General features: G+C 28.8%; 1 protein-coding gene across 7 annotated transcripts in view; it reads left to right on the top strand.

The window, feature by feature from the left end:
• The window catches only part of Sox102F (transcription factor Sox102F), a 297,246-nt gene that overhangs the window by 225,440 nt on the left and 52,117 nt on the right, over nucleotides 1-19,689 (top strand). For 6 of the 7 annotated variants that reach the window (XM_088182700.1, XM_088182701.1, XM_088182699.1 and 3 more), the window contains one exon: nucleotides 1,653-1,745. The exons of the other annotated variant lie outside the window; for it this stretch is intronic. In XM_088182700.1, the coding sequence (XP_088038826.1) occupies nucleotides 1,653-1,745 (93 nt within the window). The remainder of the gene's footprint in view (nucleotides 1-1,652; nucleotides 1,746-19,689) is intronic. 7 annotated transcript variants of the gene reach the window in all.

The following is a 19,689-nucleotide window of genomic DNA, read 5'->3' as shown; positions in this document are numbered from 1 at the left end:
TTTTCTTCAGCTACAGTCTTTTATCTTTAATTTAGGGGTTTATATTGCTTCGTTAAGGCAATTAAAGTAACCATATATTTTACATCTTCTAGTTAACTTCACGCGAGAATGAGTTTAAGCCATTTTATCTCCTGTTTTAACACCTCATTTTGTTTGATTGCAATCAGAATCGCCACTGACCTTTTAATACTTTAAATTTGTCAGCTTTATAATTTTTGCATCATGAAATATTAAAAGAGGGTTTTTTGATAATTATTTAATACCGATTAAAAATATATGGCAAAAATTCCCTACAAAATACAAATATACACTAACGCCAGCATTTATTGCAATTCGCAAAACTTTTGTGTAGTGCAATATTTGATATTTCGTCTTCTTTTAACTAATAATATTATTGCATAAATTAACTTTTTTATTTTCCTCTACCTGCGGAAATAGAGAAAAATTATGATTTTTAAGCAAAAAGTCACGAATTGATAGTAAAGTGCGAGCCGATGCGTTATCAGTATGCAAAAACCAAGGGTTTTTTACCACAAATAAATATTTCTTATAGGGCCCGCAGACAAGCAATTTAGTTGTCAGCCTTGTTGTCAACTTGCCGTGTTAAAGACATATTGCAGCGTTACATGCTGTAGCAACGGTTGCGCTGAAATCAAAAACTTTGGATATTTGGTGGCAACAACTGACAATAAGGTTGGCAACAAGGTTGTCAACCAAGTTGCTCGTCTGTGGGCCTCTCTACTGACCGTACAGCTTGAAAATATAAGTTTTTAGTGAATAATATCGTATTAATTAAAGAAAACAATAAGAAAAATCTGGACTTTTCAGGGTGCTTAGATCTTTATTTAAATGATATAACCATACACCCATAATTTATAACTTTGCTAGAGCAGTACATAATAATTAACGTAAAAAAATATTAATGCAATCGAAAATTTGTCTTTTATTACACAACAATAACGCTATGACTATGACTTAAGGGAATATGAATTTAAACGACTGACTACACAACTGTTCAGAACAATGCACAAAACCATATTTTCACTTACACCTAACTCCACGCATTCCACGTGGATCTGGGTGTTTCATTATATTAATGCTTAACAATATGTCTTTTCATTATAATGTTACACTTTTTCACATTATTTTTATTATTTTTAATTACATATAATGTATTTAATTAGGTTATACAATCTCTCAAAAACCTATTCCAAACATAAAGATAGATTTGGGTTTGTTTACTTTGGTTAGTCACACAATTATCATCACAGAACGATTATTACTATAATATATTGGAAATAGTTGTACAAATCGGCGTTATTGACACGGGGTGGCGCTCCGCCCCCTGGCCCCGTTGCCGTGGGGTATTATCCCCGCACAAGCGTGGGAATTGTCAAAGGGTTTGCGCCGAAGGAGGCTTTTGATCACGAGTTTTGTATTGTGAACGTAACGTTTCAATTACCCAACCCCTCGACCCGCGGTTCGTAATAATTTCCCGACTACCTTTGCCATATTGTTTCGCTTTCACAAAGCGGTTAAACACAAATAACCGATATGTGGCCGCGCACCGCACTACCGACACAGGGACGATAGAATGTATCTAACTAAAGTGAATAAATATCAATTTTATCATCATAATTTGTCTTTTTGAGGGTTCTGGCGACAGAGGAAACAGAGAGGTTGCTATGGAAGCGATTCTGATACAGAGTTGGGTTAGAAAGTTACAATACCAACATCAATCAAAGGTTAGAATGTTACAATACAAACAACAATAAAATAATTAAAAAATATGAATTGCATTAATAGCATCAGTTTTATTTTCTCTTTATATAAAAAAACTAATTTAATTTATATGATTATCTTTTTCGCTATAAGATTTTCTTTAATAATTTTTTTCTGTTATTAAATTAGATATTCATATAATTTTGTTATTATTATTAGTAATATGTTTGATATGAATTGTTATACGCTTGACTGAATCACTTTGCATTATTTTTAATAGTTTTTCCATACACATATTACTTAATACTAACACATAAACCATTTTTGTTTTTTACTTCGAAATTACGTAGTAAAAGTAACCCTAATCATTTTGTGCTACTTTTAAGTGGGCTATCTTGCATATTTTTTATTTAAAAAAAAATTAGTAACCTGCAAATAAATATTATTGTCCTGTACTTAAAAATGTACACAAATATATTTCAATATGTGAATGTAAACGAAAAATAAATTAGTATTAAATTAAAATTTTTGACATGTTAATATAACAAAAATAGCTATCAATTTGATTAATCGCGTTTACATTGAACGACAAAACCCACATAACTACTTAATGAACATAGCATATTAACTGCAAATTGCAATAAAATTACTATAAAATCGTTAACAAATAATCCACAATTCCATTCAAATAGGATTTATGTAATGTAATATATAATAATTTTAGAACATTAATAATGTTATAAATATCGAAACTGCCGGCAGACCATGCTATACACATTCGAACACAGAACAAAGTAAATAAGCGAATTTAATAACAGTTATTATCCGTCTGAAACGGATTTTCATATTAATTAATACATTTATATGACGGTGTAGGCTTTGCCGCTCGTTTCATTACAATAATAAGATTGGAAAGCCTATTTATTATATATATATATATACCAGCCGTATATAATACAAGCCGAATGTAATATAGTATTATGATAGAATGGCTTGTGCGGATTTAATGTTTTCTCAGAACGCGTGTAATTTCACGTGGGGTGTAAAAAAACACGTGACAACCGATCGCAAGCATTTTAATAATTTGTGTAAACCCACCCCACGTGTACGTGAATGTTTTGTGAACAAAACTGAGGCAATAAAACCTCAGGCACGTAAAAAAATCACATACGACTGCTCTTTATTAAATATTTAGTTTGCCACCGCCATACTGGGTTTATATATAATATATAATATACATACATATGTATATATGTATGTGTTATATTATTTACTACGTTTTTTCTGTGGTATACAACAATTTAATAACTATTTAGAAAAAATATTGTTTTTTTTACTCAACACTTCAATGAATTACATAAATATCCGATGACTTAAATTAAGTACATATAATAAAAAAATAATGAACCTACTTACATAATAATAATAAAATATAGATAATTGTGTTATAGAAATAGTTTATTATATAAAATACACAAGTGTTAATTAAATTAAATAAAAAGAAATAATCTAGAATTATAAATATGTGTAGTGATTCGGGTTTTGAGGCCGAAAGGCGTGACTTTGCAGCCAAAATATACACTGGAAAAGCTGGTAACAATTTAATTTTATAGCATATATTTATTACCATATAAATACGAAAATTAAATTGTAAAAAAAATGTTGAAATTCCTTTTTACAAGGGTAGTTTCCGGGTATGGATGATTAGTTGCGCTAATGGATGGTTCGTGAAATATTTTTAATTATTAACGCAATTGCTTAGTCCCGAGATATCTCTTCGATTGTTAGACCTTACTTTCAAGAAGGGTTGCTATTTCTTTTTATTTTTTTGAAATCATGGTTAGAATACCCTCTAAATTATTTTTTCAGGTGGTTGAAACCCCCACAGTGTAAATACAAAATAGGGTAATGAGAGTAGGCTTAAATAAAAATAATTTACAAATTGTAGAGGTATGATTTTAAGATCAGAATGTTCGAGAAATATTAAAAATATTTTCTTTATATAAGTTAGAAAGTATATGCTACAACATTTTTTTAAATATTAAATAAAAATTAAAGATGTATTTAGATTTAGTACTATACCTAGATATAAAGATCATTAACGGATATATTTTTATTGTAGATATTTATAAAACTTTTACCGAATTGTGATGATTTTATGTTACCTGTGAAGACACAATTAAAATATTATAATATCTAAATACATAGAAAATTATTTTTTTAATTGAAAATTTTATAATAACTTAGATACTTTATTTATATAACTTTGATACTTAGGTTTAATGTGTTTTAAAAATAATATCTAATCATATAATAAAAACCATTGATTTTTAGATATTTTAATATATTTACATTTAAATATCTTATAGAATATTTTATGGCATTAAATTATTTATATAACATTTGTATTACTGCATTTATCTCCTCAAATATAATAGGAGAGCTATGTTTAAATACACCACTTATTTTTATTGCAATTTATTACGTTTTAAACTAAAAATATAATTTATTTTTGGATACAGTTAAATCAGTTAAAATACTAATATTGACTATATAAAATACTATCCTTAAAATTAAACGCTTATTTTAATGTATCATACATATGAAATAAATAGTATATTATACTTTTTATAATATTATATTTACTTTTTACACAATTACTAATAAATTTCACCTATTTATATATTAAACATATATTTTTACTCACACTCTGTATTTTATTATATCATAGAATTTAAGCGTGTCAGTTAATTTCAGTTAAAGTATGCAGAGTCGTATTAAATAGCGCGTTGAAAGTATTTGTTTTTCGAACAATTATCCTAAATATTTTCTCGTAGCAAGATCGTATCGTGCTTATATTTTATGATGGCAATTCTTTTTCGAGCTTTTGTGACGCGAAGAAAAATATTGTCGTGTTAGTTATGAAAGCATTATTATTACAGAAAGAGGAAAATTTGGAGAGACGAGTCGCTTTCAAAAATAAAAACGTCTCTCGCGGATTAGGATTCACAAACACAAAAGTTTGGCGATGTGATGAAAAAGATATATCACGCATATTTTCAGATTAAGTTGAAAATATAATCCACTTTATGAATAAGAAATATTTTAATTCACAGTGAACAAAATTATATTCATATATGACTAGCATTTCATTTCAATGGATATTAATTCTATAAATATATATATCATATATTTTTAACACAAAAGACTCAAAATTATAATATGTTTTTAAGACCCTTGATAATTTTTGTAGCGTGGCATCAAAAGAAGCGTTCAAAACTCTTAACGCAGTCTCGCTGGCGTGGGATGAAAATATAATATCTTTTATATATATATATATATATTATATAAATATTGCGTCGTTACATGGGGGTGGATTATATATATATATAATGTTTTCATTTTTTCAATGGCCGTTTTAACGACGCCGTCCCTTCGTTTGTTATGGCCGAATGTTAACGATACAAATTTATGGGTGGTCGGCGGTAAAGGAAAATAAAAAATCCCACCCTGCCCACGCGCCACCTCTTTTTCACGAGGGGGTAGCTTTCATTTTACTCGTGCTGTAAAAAAAAGTGACCGTTGACCGGTGCTGAAAAAACCGCGCATATAAAAACGGACAAAAAAGAGGAAATCCGAATAATTCGCTAAAGGGTCGTAATTAAAGGCACATTTGCCACTGCTAATTGACAATCGGACAAAACTGGGAGGGCACAAAGGGCTCGATTAGCTGACCAATCGTATGTTTCATTGCGTAAAATAATTTTCAGCAAATTTTCCATTTGGATATGTGTAATAACTTGATTATACCGACTGTCCGAGAATTCACAATTTTAATGAAGCTCTACTCTCAATATCACTAGGAATAATTTTAACATTAATTTTTATCTAAAGCTTATAGCTTTCAAACAGACCGAATTTTTTTTTAAACTCAACAAGATGTAAAATATGTTCTAATATAAATAATTTACTCTTTTTGCTCTCAGATTCAAGAAATCAAACTTAATTTAAATAATATAAGAACACTATTTTACGATAATAATATAAAAAGATTTCTTTCAATAGATGTATATAAATAAATATAACATCTAAGAGCATTTAAAAGCACTACATATCATAATAAAAATCCAGAATTGAATGCAATGGAAATTACAAATACGTACGATTTTTTACTATAAAAAGCTTATTTGCTTTTTAAATACACAATTAATGTTATCACCAAATTTACAAGACGCATTTATTCTGTACTTTATTTTACTGAAGTTATATTTGAACATTTTTCCGTGTACTTTACAGTAAACCTTTTTATTATTTTATATTTTAGTCAAAGAGAATTACAATAGTTAACTCTCTATTGATCTATGGTGATGAATATGTAATTATTAATATAAAGCAATTAACATTTTAATAATAATATTGTTTTTATTCAATTATATTAATATATATACAATTTTACTTATTTTATATTAATAATTAATAATTACTAATACCTGTAAGATCTGAGTTCGAATTCCAGAACATAACGACGCAACGATCGGAATCAGTATAGTAAGAAGTAACAGTTAAATAATCACTCTAATTTTATAGTATAACCATCATTGGTATAAGTCAATGATCTATAACCCCTGAATTTTTGTCAAAAATAATTTAATTATGAATATTTTTAGTACATTAGGAAGCATGAAATTATGAGTAATATAACGGTTAAATTACATTTTTTTAATGTGTTATTTAATTATTTTAATTATCATCTATTGATAATTATATAGTCTCAATATATATAGGTATAAATAACAAATACCCTAGTTTTTAAACATTTATTTGATACATTAAAAAAAGAGAAACATCCCGACACTCATAATGAATTCGCACCGCACCGAAGCGTTTGGTTAAAACAACCATCGCCCCGCTTCGCGGCGGTTAATGGCCAATTAAAAATTCAAACAAAAATAAAAAGCCACCCCCAGTAAAGGGAGGATAAATACAAAAATTCCGGAAAAATCCGCTCCCCGATACTAATTGTGGTTTCATGGACGTTTCGATGGATATTTGCGTGCTTTTTGCCGTTCTGAATCGCCACCACTACGCGATACGGAAATGCAACTAAAGCCGATATTGCTATTTTTTATTATAATCAAAATATACGAATTATAAATATGTTTATTAACACTTTAATGTCTTTCTAAATATCATCATTAATAGTTTAAAGCACGACATAATAAACTTTTTAATTTTGCCAACCAATTAGTTTTAGCTGTGTCAATGTAAAGCTCGCGAATATAAGTAACAGGCTACGAAATATCCCAAAAAATTACAAAATCATTTTTCGAAGGTGTGTGTGTTCATTAAAATTCTATTAATGTCTTATGGCATAAATTATATTAAAGACACAAATTGAGCTTTTAAGAAAATATGCTATAACATTAACAGTATATCAATTCTCTTGAGTAAATTGACTAATTCCATAATTGTGTATTTTTAGAAAGGACAAAAATGTACTTTTTCTTTCATCTTGTATATACATACATATGTACTTTTCATATCCTTATGATGAGTTATTTTGATACAATTTGTAGAGCTGCTTTCAGTGACTCGCTATAATATAGATGTGGGATGTTCATAGCATATGCATCAACATGATGAGAGTAATATGCAATTAATAAATAAATTTTACTCCAAAGTAATGCTAGTTAATTTATACTTAAGTCCATCGTCTTTTAAAGTATAAACGTTCGACTATCCATTCGTGTTTATTATGTACATAAATACATATATCAACATCAAATCATAGTAGATTTTAACTACTTTTAATCCTGCCTATTAACATATATAGTTTGTGTAAGGTAACACATTATTTTAATTTTTTTTATTATATAATGTTGTGTGTTTTTATCGTGTAAAAATATAAAGACATATTGCGTTTCAATACCTAATTAAGTATATTTTTGTAATATAAACATGCATCGATGTGCGTTAATGATAAAAGTAGTTTCCATGATTATCATGCATTATAAAATCTAAAATCAATACAATTTAACCCTAAAATATATTGAGGAAAATTTCACATGATTTAGATTTAATATTAAATATAGTCCTCTATAGATAAACTGATTTGAGCAAACAATGTGCACTGATTAAATCAATATTCATCACAAACTTAATAGACACCTATAATATGTCTCGATTATGTTGTGACTCAATGATTCTGCTTCTGGTTATCAAGATTATCTTTATCCAACAGTAAAAATACAATAAATTAAAACCCATTTTGATTCACTCCGCGCTTAACACCTTCCCTGCATCCGGCTTTGTGTTGATTTCAACACTTTTTACGACTCTCTCTGTTTGAAAATCGATCGAGCTCCATACTTCAAACAATCCGAGCGCGATGAAGATGTATCCGCGGATGTAAATCAGGCCCAGTCGTAAAAACACAATCGAGCCACCGATCGGAAGAGTTATCCCGCAGTAAAAATGCTTTCAAGACAATCATTTCTGCCGGATAGGCGCAGAGTGATTTAGCGGGAATGTTAAACGCACGCATATACTACATATAGATAGACAAGCAGACCGATATAAGATCATCCGGAGATTCCAGTGTCTTATAGGAGATCTGTATTTATTCTCCCATGGTCCCCTTTGATGCAGCCATGAGCGTAAAACAAACACTTTTCTCCCGGTGCCGCGTCAATTTCGTCCAATTAACATAAGAAATGGTCCACTTGAGAGATTGAAGATGTTCGAATGGAGAATTTTTTGGGAATCTCCCGAAAATCGACGGTATTTCTATCCGTCTTCCCGGCGCTTGTGCATATCGAATTGCGTTTTAAAAATTCTCCAATGTTATTATTGTATCGACTATAAGGGAAAAGAGAACGCTATTTTATTTGTTAAAATAATCTAAATAATTATTAGTACGATATAACGTTGATCCTACACTTATATTATATTGAGCCCATAAGATATTATTATTATTATAAACTAATAAATCGGTGACTATACCTGAAAGACCTGAATTCGAATCCCATATGAATTCTAGCGTTTTATAAATTTAAATTAGTAGATCGTAAATATGTGAGATCATCACAGATTTAATTTTCGTATATTTTTCCAATCTCACGAATGCATAATTAAAATCAAGCTATGCATAGTTACATCTACTGATCATGAGCTATAATAATAGTTTATAATTATTAAAAAAATCACTATTAATTTACATCTTTTTTGATTTTAATCTACATATAAAATGTATGAAGGATATTCAAAAAGTATAGATACGAAGTTCAGAATATATTTTAGAACACCCCTTTATTTGGTGAGCCTAGAAACGAGTCTCTTAAATCCTACATCAAATAAGACTTGCGACTGCTTATTTTACGTCACCTAGAGCTTCTGATATTATAATCTTTCGTTGGCAGTTTCATGAAAATATTTCTAGACACTTCATTATAAAATTTTATAAATCAATGATTAACGCCTATTAAAATAATTTCTTCATGTAACTCTTTGCTTTAAATTTTTACCTGCAATAAGCAGAAACAAGTTGGCTTCAGTGTCATTCTAAAAACTCATTGAACTAACTTCGCACTTATCGTGAGCTGTATCTTAACTTTCTGAATATATTACTGATTAACCAAATAAATACAACTTCTTGTCTTATACCAAAGCAATACTCGTACGTGTAATCATGCCAAAAGTATGTACCGTTTTTACCAGCAATAAATAAATCTATTCCAAACGTCATAAGCGACACACGAATTTCAATTATGCCATCTCTGAAACTGATTTATCACCCTTTATGTCCACAATCCCCATAAATCCAAGAAGCATAGTACAAATTCTCACGCGTCACATTAATACCTGCATAATTGGTTGTCGAATTTATTTTTTATCATAATAATTATCCTCCGGACAGGTATATCTATCAGATTTATCAGTGGGGCCGATCTGCGAGTCTCGCAGGATTCAAATAAAAATACAGAGGCTAAGTGCATTCTAATATCCTGGGTGGTGAAAAATTTTAACAAGACAGGTCGCAACATCCTTGGTCTGCAATAAAAATCTCTTTTAACTCTCGCAAGAGACGAGAGGTTAAGTGTAATTGTCGCCCAGGACGAGACCAAATTACTCCGTTGAAAAAGTACAAACAAAAGTGTCAAACGTGTATAGGTCGCCGACCCGGATTGTGGCGAATCTTTGTGGAAATATTCTACAATATATTAAAATAATTATATTTAATAATAAATTAGTAAATTTTTTTAAATTTATAAATTAACTTTTTTTAGCTAGTACCTGTTACTAATGATTCAGGGAGGCGCATTTTAAAGTAGCCTTAATTTATAATCCGTATATATAAATTCAACATCATTCATTCCTTTTTTAATCATTAATTAAACAATATTTGTAAAAAGGCAGTTGAAAAATCAATGAGTCATTTTTTATTACACATAAAAATATCTTTATAGATAACATACAATTAAACTTTTTTTTTGTTGTGAATCTTCCGTTGGAAAATGACAAACGTAAGATAAATGCGTTTCAACGATACAAACACAATCAAACACTACTAAATAAATAGTGAGTATATATTTTATCAATTTTAAACTATTATTACATCAATGGATGACACTATTCACGATCTATAGAAGATCGATTTTATCTTAATTATTCATAGCGATATTCATTTGGGCTCTATGTTAAAATTATGGGTTTAAAATAGACTAAGTGAAATTTCGCAACACAAAAAACTAAAACTAAAATAAAAAGTAGTTTCTATAAAAATTCATTTATATTTCTAAACTTTCAGAAGTATATTTTCGTACAGTTTTATTTGTATATTTTTTTAATGGCGCGTTTAAAAGTATCCCATCATAATTTTTATAACATTTCATTTTATATTCAAAATGAAATATCTGGATAAATTACTGATAAAGTAAAAAAATATGTGTATACAATTAAGTAAAAAATCATAATTATTTTTATATGAGGCTCAAAAATACACTGATTCATAGAATTTTAAATCTATTATTTTGATATTGGCGCACTTAAAAGTAGCCTTTTATGCTTTATCTGATATTTTTATCATAAATGCATACAATACAACCCATGATTTTTTGTTTAAAATTACAAATTAAACAGAGCTAAAACCATGCCTTTTCATAAAATTTTAATTTATTATATTGATGGTGGCTTTTTAGTTCGCCTTTATCAAATTTTTTATTATAAATGAACATTAAAATATTTTAATAATCCGCATTTAACTATAATATCGTATTTAACCACAAAACACATTTTTATATAAATTATTGTAATATTTTTTTTAAATGTATTAAATTGATATTAGCACGCTTAAATGTAACTCATTACACTTTTTTATATTTTTATTATAAATTAAATACGTAATGGTGTAGTACAGTACATAAATCATATATAAATCGTTATATAAAAAATTAAACTTCACTTTTTAATAAATTAAATTATATAAATAAGTGGTAAAATATCTAACATATAATTTATTTTTCATTAAGTTTAATTATAAGCTTTGTTATGAAAAAATCTTGTTTTTACAAGCCGCAGTTCGCTGTATTAACTCTAACTCAATCGTCGATTCTTCTTCGGTTATTTTTTGCATTTTTTTCAATTTCCTGTTAAAAATTCTTGTAAATCACGCTAAAAGGTCGCTGCAGTGCATATCACTCGTTCGCAATTCAATTATCGCATTCGAAGCGTTAAATCCGAGGATGTGCCTGACTAAATCCGGTGTCGGGCCCGTCATTCGCGACCATTAATTTGCCAAAGTCGTTTTATTACCGCTGAATTTATGGCTTGGTAGTACTGGGAAAAGCGCCCGCATCATTGTAGCCATTTTTCGCTTCGAACCCGAAATAAACATCGAGAAAAAACGCACCACAATCGAGAGAAAAAGTGTCAAAATTCAGTTATCCCTCGAAACGCACACAGATCACGTTTTGCGCATTACAAAAACGTTGTTTACTTTTCCATTTTTTGTAATATATATTTTTAGCATTTAAAAAAAGTATCTTAAAATATTTTCTTGTTACGTAAATGCGCTTCGCGAGTCGCCGAGTGCACAATTTATGCGCTGCAATAATTGTTACCTGCGAAAGCTACGTACAATTAAGGTCCGCTTTTTCTCAGAAGCTTTTTTTCTCTAACACTTTTCAAGTACGAGCTTAAAGGGGCGAGCTTTTCAAACACTCATTTGAATAATTATGATAATGACTTGCCCGTTACGAGGTTGGGCATTACAAGTGACTCGAATATTAGCATTATCGCATAAATGCATAAAGTGGAAATCATTATTATACAATAATTCACATTCATTATTAATATTAAATAATAACTTCCCTATTAATCAATTATCGTACATAGTAACACATTCAAAACAAGAACGAGATAAATCCAATGAAGCGAACTTCCGAGGTGTTACAGATATAACGGCTCGTCTAATGACCGTGTTCAGTGAATGATATAAAGCAGGGGTGGTCAATATTGACTCACGAGCCAAAAAATACGATTGTGGGCGTGCTTGTATTTATATCAATTGAATAATTGATTATAAAAAAATCGACACGTATCATAAACTTGATATATTGTCATCGTAAATCATCTAAGATATATCAAAGAGTAGATTTTTTTACGTCGCTGCATCCGGTTATAAAATATAATTAGACAGGTGTAAAATGTCTCTGTGTCATACATCGTTAATGAAAATCTAATTACATGAACAATGATTTATTTGCTGCCTTTGATTCTTAAAGGGGTCGTTTGTGAGCAAAAACGCGGCCACCGTACGATTTTAATAGATGCAAAATAGTAAAGTCAACAAGATGCGAAAGGCTAAAGAGAACATTGCATAATGAAAATATATTAGAGGATTAGATATGGGTGAAAAATGCGAGGGAAGAAAAGAAGCGGAAAAAGCTCCCCTATATTACATACCCATAGTATACGTACATAAATAAAAATTTACCTAAGAAGGTTTCTTAATGAACTTTGCACTAATTGAAATGTTCCACGGAAACGAGCTTTTCGCTATAGGAGCTTGAAAAAGCGTCATTTTTATGCATACAAAGCACTGTGCAAACTTTATGTATATTGTCCACTCGGATGCATTATAAATGCATTTACATAATTAATTAAAAACGTAAATCTCTCTCTCTTTTTCTCTAAACGTTTGCTGTAATTATTTTATTAAAGTTAATTTAAAAGCTTTTTTCAAGTATTCACACAATTAAGTAATTATACAATTTAAATAAAACTTTTTCATAGAATTTTAATTAAATAAATTGACAGTGAAGAACTTAAATGTAAGCCAATACGCTATTCCTGACATTTTCATAATAAATACACATAATAATATTTTATTAATTTGTGACAAGGCAAAACTATGAATTTATACAAATAAGTCAATAATAATATTTTTATATAAAGATCAAAATGTGTTGATTTAAATGTAATGCATTTAAAAGTAGCCATTTCCGCTTTATCTATTTTTATCGTAAATAAATATATATAATATATATAAATATATGAGTATAGATTTATAGTCCTTAAAATTACATGATTAAAAATATATATAAATTGTATTTTTAAACGTAGCTAAAAATGCCTTTTTATGATTTTTTTAGTATTAATTAAAATATAGTTAAAACCCATTTTTGTCAAATTTTAAATGGATTTATTTTATAATGGCGCGCTTAAAAGTAGCCTATTTTATATGACCACAATTAAAAAAACAATCATAGTTATTTTTATATGGAGCTCAAAAATACACTGATTTATAGATTTTAAAATGTATCGATTTGATATTGGCGCACTTAAAAGTAGCCTTTCTGTATTTATAATACATTTTAAACATACATAGATAAAAACACATTTAATATTTTAATGGTGGTACACTTAAAAGTAAGGATTTTAAGTTCGCCACAATTAAATTTTTCATAATATTATATTACAGCAAAATATTTTAGGGATAGAACAAAATTCCCACTTGCCTTTAAATATTTAGAAGCTATACATTTACAGTTTTATTTGTATTATTTTATAATGGCGCGTTTAAAAGTAGCCCATCATAATTTTTCTAATATTTCCATTATATATTCAAAATGATATTTGGATAAATTAATGCTGAAGTAAAAAATCATAGTTATTTTTATACGGAGCTCAAAAAACACTGATTCATAGAATTTTAAATCTATTCTTTTTAATATTCGCGCACTTAAAAGTAGCCTCTTATGCTTTATCTAATATTTTTATCATAAATGCATACATTACAATATTAAACAGAGCTAAAACTAAACTTTTTCAAAAATTTTAATTTATTATTTTGATGGTGTCTTTTAAGTTTGCATTTATCAAATTTTTTATTATAAATGTACATCAAAATATTTTAATAGATTAATTTATATTAAAATTAAAAATTATTGAATTAATATTTTTAAATGCATTAAATTGATATTAGCATGCTTAAATGTAACCTATTACACTTTTTTATATTTTTATTATAAATTAAATACGTGATGGGGTAAAAATTGTATGTACAAAATTAAGTACTAAATAAATAAATAAATTTTATAAAGTTCATGATTGCTGCATTTACACAATTGTTTAATTTTAATTATATTTTCATTATAAATACATTTCAAAATATCAGTGCAATTACTAAAGATTTCATTTAACCCATATAATAAATCTTCAATTGAAATTTTAGAAGCAAAAATGTATTAATGTACCATAAAGGATCAGTACTATTGTTTTATCTTTATCAAACTCTAGTATTAAGAATTTTAATTAAACGGGATTTTTCAATACATAAAATGTGTACAAATAGTAAATAGTTCTTAGAGCTCCTGATCTTATTTTATTCATAATGCTCTTTCTTGTAGCTCTCTCACTATTATTACAATGATCACTTTTCTGAATTTTTACAATACCTCTCTAATTATTTTGATCGGTTAATAATAGACAAGTAACATTTTTTATTATTTAAGAATCATCAGATATGTCTAGTGCATTTTATAGTGCAGGACTCTGTTCTATGTCATTAATGATATTTTTTGCAGTATAATAATAACTTTTTTTTGTTATGTATGTACATAAGTTTATCCAGCATCCGCGCATCTGTCAATGAGCCAACATCCAAATGTGACGTTCATTGTGAGCCCTCGTTATTAATCTCTCACCTTCGCCGTCTGCACGGTAATAGAACGCTTTGATAGCAACACAGCAAAAGCACTGTTGTCGAGTCATAAATTACCTTTTGATACAACATACACACACCGAGAGACGATACAAGGCAATATAATAACATACAAAGGTAAAAAAGTGCGATTTACTTTTGCCATCATTATGTAAGGCATAAAGGTGCAAACGACGTGTGTGACACAATGCGAAGTTCTCACATACACACACTATAGCGTTTGTGGAGTTACTACAAGACAAATCCATTAGGACCGAAATAAACGCGGACGTTTTGTGTGTGACGATGGTGTTAATTTTAATTAGACGGCACGACTTTCGGCCGTTGATTAAACCAGAGATTGATCGCACCTTCCGGCTGGGAGGCGTTCTACTGCGATTTTGAGTGCTGGATTTGGTTCTGTGTACTGTGGATGTGTGTCACGGTAAATCAGGCACTCGATCTGATATTTTGTGGATTGAATATATACAGCTCGGTAATATTTTATGAAATTTTCCTTCGATACATAAGCATAGACATACTTCTTGTTAAATTATTTACATCAACAAGCACATATGGGTGTTTTAACATATAAGATTAGTACTTTTTTATATAAAATTGTAAATAGATGGCCTTAAAAATGCAACTTTGCTAACACTGCTCTAAAATATACATATGATATAAAAATATCACATTTATAATATAGCAAGTACTGATAAAAAAATGTTTTTAAAAAATTTCATTTTTATTGAAAACAACATTGCACAATATCTAATCAGAACTTATTATTTTGTTTGAGGATCTGTAGGCAACTAAACTGAACATTTTACCTTTGAAAAGAACATAGAAAAACCCTCAGATTAACTTAGATGATCTTACATATCTGCATTTCAATGAAAAGTAAACCACACAGTATTTTGTACCTGTAAAGTTAACAATTATAAAGTTATACAAAATGCCATTTAAGGCCATCGATTTATTTTAACCACACATCCATATTTTACAGACAAGCAAACCGAGACAAAGTTGTCACTTTACAACCATCATTGTGTCGATTTCTCAAGCGTCGTTTCTATGTACACCAATGAGCGAATTTGCATCGAACAATGTGTAAGAAAAATCGATTTTCACTCTGGGCGCGCTTGCTTCTTCGACACGACCACTCGAAACGTTTTGTGTCGCATTCTCACATGCAATTTCTGTTTGTTATTCTATTCCTCGTTATGCCGAGAGATAATGCAGTCTTCCATTGTAGAGACCACTTAGCTACCATAGAATCGGTGCATTTGAATTCGTCGAAGAAGCTTTGGCGCCTCCGCATCAACAATATTCTCGATTCTCAATAGGAATTATTTGCATATGCCGTGTCAACAGGGCATGTTTAGCGTGAATTATGGTCGTAACGTTTTGCGGAACGTCTATTTTAGAAATTGTCAGCCGCTGAGTGTAATATATAACACAATGAGTAAATCATCGGTTTGGATTTGTGTAAATAAGCTGGAATTTGCAACTTAACGTAAATCACCCGTTCAATAGCGTTTTTGTGGATTTAAATTAATTAAGCTATTTCATCATTTAGTTTAAGATGAATTTACTAAAATTACATGATAGAATAGAGTTATATCTTAACATTGTTAACGATCAAATAAATTTTAATTATAATAAAACAGCAATAAACAATGTGTTATCGATCGAGGCTCATCAATACTTTAATATTTTATTAGTGTAAAAATAATAATTTTCAATCATTAAATGATTTTGCTGAATTTTCAGATAATATTATTAAATGAAAATATGTATATTACCACGAAAATCAATTAAAAACATACTTTTAAAAATTAAGTTACATAATATTTTTTACAAAATATTGTAATAATGTTCAATTCAGCGATATTTTACAAAAACATTTAGATTAATTTTTATTTAAACATAAATTTGTTAAAAAAAAAACATAAAAAAAATCGAAAGAGAGCTTTTCTTTTTATTTTTCAACGAGTACGATGAAAAATAAATAAATAAATAAAAACCATTAAATAATGTAACTTTGCTTTGACTATATGCTATAAAAATCTCCTATTTATGTTATAGTAAGTAATGATAAATAAACGTTTCTAAAAAAAATACAATTTTATTTTCTATGAGAATATATTCTGCAGACTAAACTGAACATTTTGTATAAAAAAATCAGATAAACCTAGACGATCTTACTATTACTTTATAATTTTTAGTAAGGCATTCTGAAACCGATAAATGTACAAAAATATAATTTTAATAGTCAGATATATAGTGGGGCCCTGGAAATTTGTCTCCTCTCCCCTTTTCGACAGGCCTGAGACAGTACATAAAATGGCCAAAAAGTTAATAGTTTAAATGCCAATATATCCTTTATGGTTACGCTTTTGTAGTATTGATATTTTATATAATACATCAATTGAACAAGAAACTGTCGCATTCGAATACTATATACGCTTGTGTGTATGTTTTTTTTGTGTTCATGTCAGCCGAATACGAGAATAGAAACGGGGCAAGTGTTAAGTGTTCACTTAGAGAGCTTTCTTGAAGAAATGTGACGAGCTTTAAACAATGACGCATAAAGCTGTCACCAGGGCCGGGGCACGCATAATGGACGACGGTGTGCGCGTGTGACGTACAAAAGACTAACGAAATTTCGACGGGAATAACAGACAAATTGTTCCCGGGGATGACACGGTGTATAATGAACGTTGAGGTCCATCGACGGATCGAAACGGGACGGGCGTGTCAGTGACGGGACGCTGAGAGACGGGACGTCCCGACGCCCGTGATGAATGGGACGCTGCGCTCGTAATTAACAAAGAAAGCTCATTGAGGATACGTGGGATAAAATTAAAAACTGTGCTCTAATTTGTCGCGGATTGTGGATAAACTTTGATGTAAAAAGAGATATATAAAATAGTAAATATTAAACTTTTTTATCGCCTACTACTATATACACTTCTTATGATTCTGTCCTAAACTTTAAAAGGGAAAGTTTGCATTATCAGACTTTTTGGACTGAGATGCTGTGCTATGAAATATAATACTAAATTCTAATTTGACAATTGTGTTTGGATATTATGTTATTGAATAAAAATTATGGAATGCTAGGGATTCTGCAGTGAACAAAAATTATTATATTTTTGCTCACTACAAATCATTTATTACAATATAATAGACTGAAAATAGATGCGCTTTTTATTTAAAAAAGAGTTTAAAATAAACTTAAGAGAATTATTTTATAAACTTTATTTAAAATATAAAGTAAGCTTTTTCAATAACAATCATCAAGTTATAACTACAGAAATTTATATGATTTAAAATAATTAAATCAATATTATAAAACGATACGCCACTAGTAAAATTTATATTGACGAAACTTAATAATATCTAAAATATTAAAATATATTTAACTGCGGTTTTAAATAACGAATTAAAAATGTATTTTTGTGTAACTTTGACATGTATTTATTTTAGAAACTAAAATGAAAATCTTCCTATTATATTGTGGTTTTCGTTGTACTGGGCGGTCCCATTCATAAATTAATCAAGCATGATTATTCTGAAAAACCGCATATTTATATAATCAATTCCACACAGTATATTTAAATATCATATATAATCTAGCGCGTGGCAAGTGTGTCGTGGCACAAAGGAGCTTTTCCGAGCGGTTAAAAGCTTTGTAAGCAAATTGTCAACCTATTTTCTACGTAAAATATCGCTTTGTAGCGACGAAAAAAATACATTAAAGAGAATGCGCGCCGTAAATTAAGCGTATTCGACTCGTTATTATTTCATTTTTTTATAGATGTAAAAATATATTTGCTTAATGTAAAATCATATGATATATTTACGAGTGTACAATAATACAATTATAATTAATTTTTGTTTTATTTTTCATTACAGGTACGTGCTTATTTAACTCCTTCATGGCGAGAGATGGTATGATTTTTTCAGTATATTAATTATTTTAAATAGGCTATATATTAAAATTTTAATATATATATATGCAGCGGCATATTTTCGATATATTTTTCAAATAGCATAATACAAATAATATTTTATTATCGTTTTCTTAAAAAATTGGCGCTTAACATAATTAGTTGAAAATAGTATTAAAAATGTCATCCATTTTAAATTCACTATTTTTTTTGTAAATTGCAAAATATTATTAAATCAAGTATATTTGTATCTGGGGCTACTTTTAAATGAGCCACTGTGTATAAATTTATATAACATTAAGTATTTATATTTTTCACTCGTAATACGATTTTCATTCAATAAAGAGAATTTTATCGTGTTATTAAACAGATATTAGACCATTATAAAACAGCTTTTAAATGTAAAGTGCCTATAACTATTTTTATATTATATATTATATGTATATTCACATATATACTTTGTTATACAAAGCGTTTTTTCGTGAATGGGGCCATTATTCATCGCTTGAGTGCATCCTTTGCTGTAGGTAAACGGAAACAATATATCATCAGAATTTATCATTCATATTCTTCTTCTTTGTGGACGGACGCTGAAAAAGAATTTTTTCACATAGAAAAACATCAATTCAGTATTTTCTTAAAACAAACGAGACCCCGAGTGAATAATAGCGCGTTTGTTTTCCGGGATGATTTTTCTAATTTTCCGTAACGCCGTTACGCATTTTCATCGTCGCGTTAGTTTAACGAGCGTTATTTCGTTAAAACCGCCAATAATATATAGCGTGCATTAATTACTTATATTTAAAAATG

The sequence above is a fragment of the Plectrocnemia conspersa genome, unplaced genomic scaffold (assembly GCF_051122295.1).
Source record: "Plectrocnemia conspersa isolate PC_06_02 unplaced genomic scaffold, ASM5112229v1 ptg000003l, whole genome shotgun sequence".
Lineage (NCBI taxonomy): Eukaryota > Metazoa > Arthropoda > Insecta > Trichoptera > Polycentropodidae > Plectrocnemia > Plectrocnemia conspersa.
The sequence above is the reverse complement of the archived record's forward strand: the minus strand, read 5'-3'. Positions and strand labels throughout refer to the sequence as shown.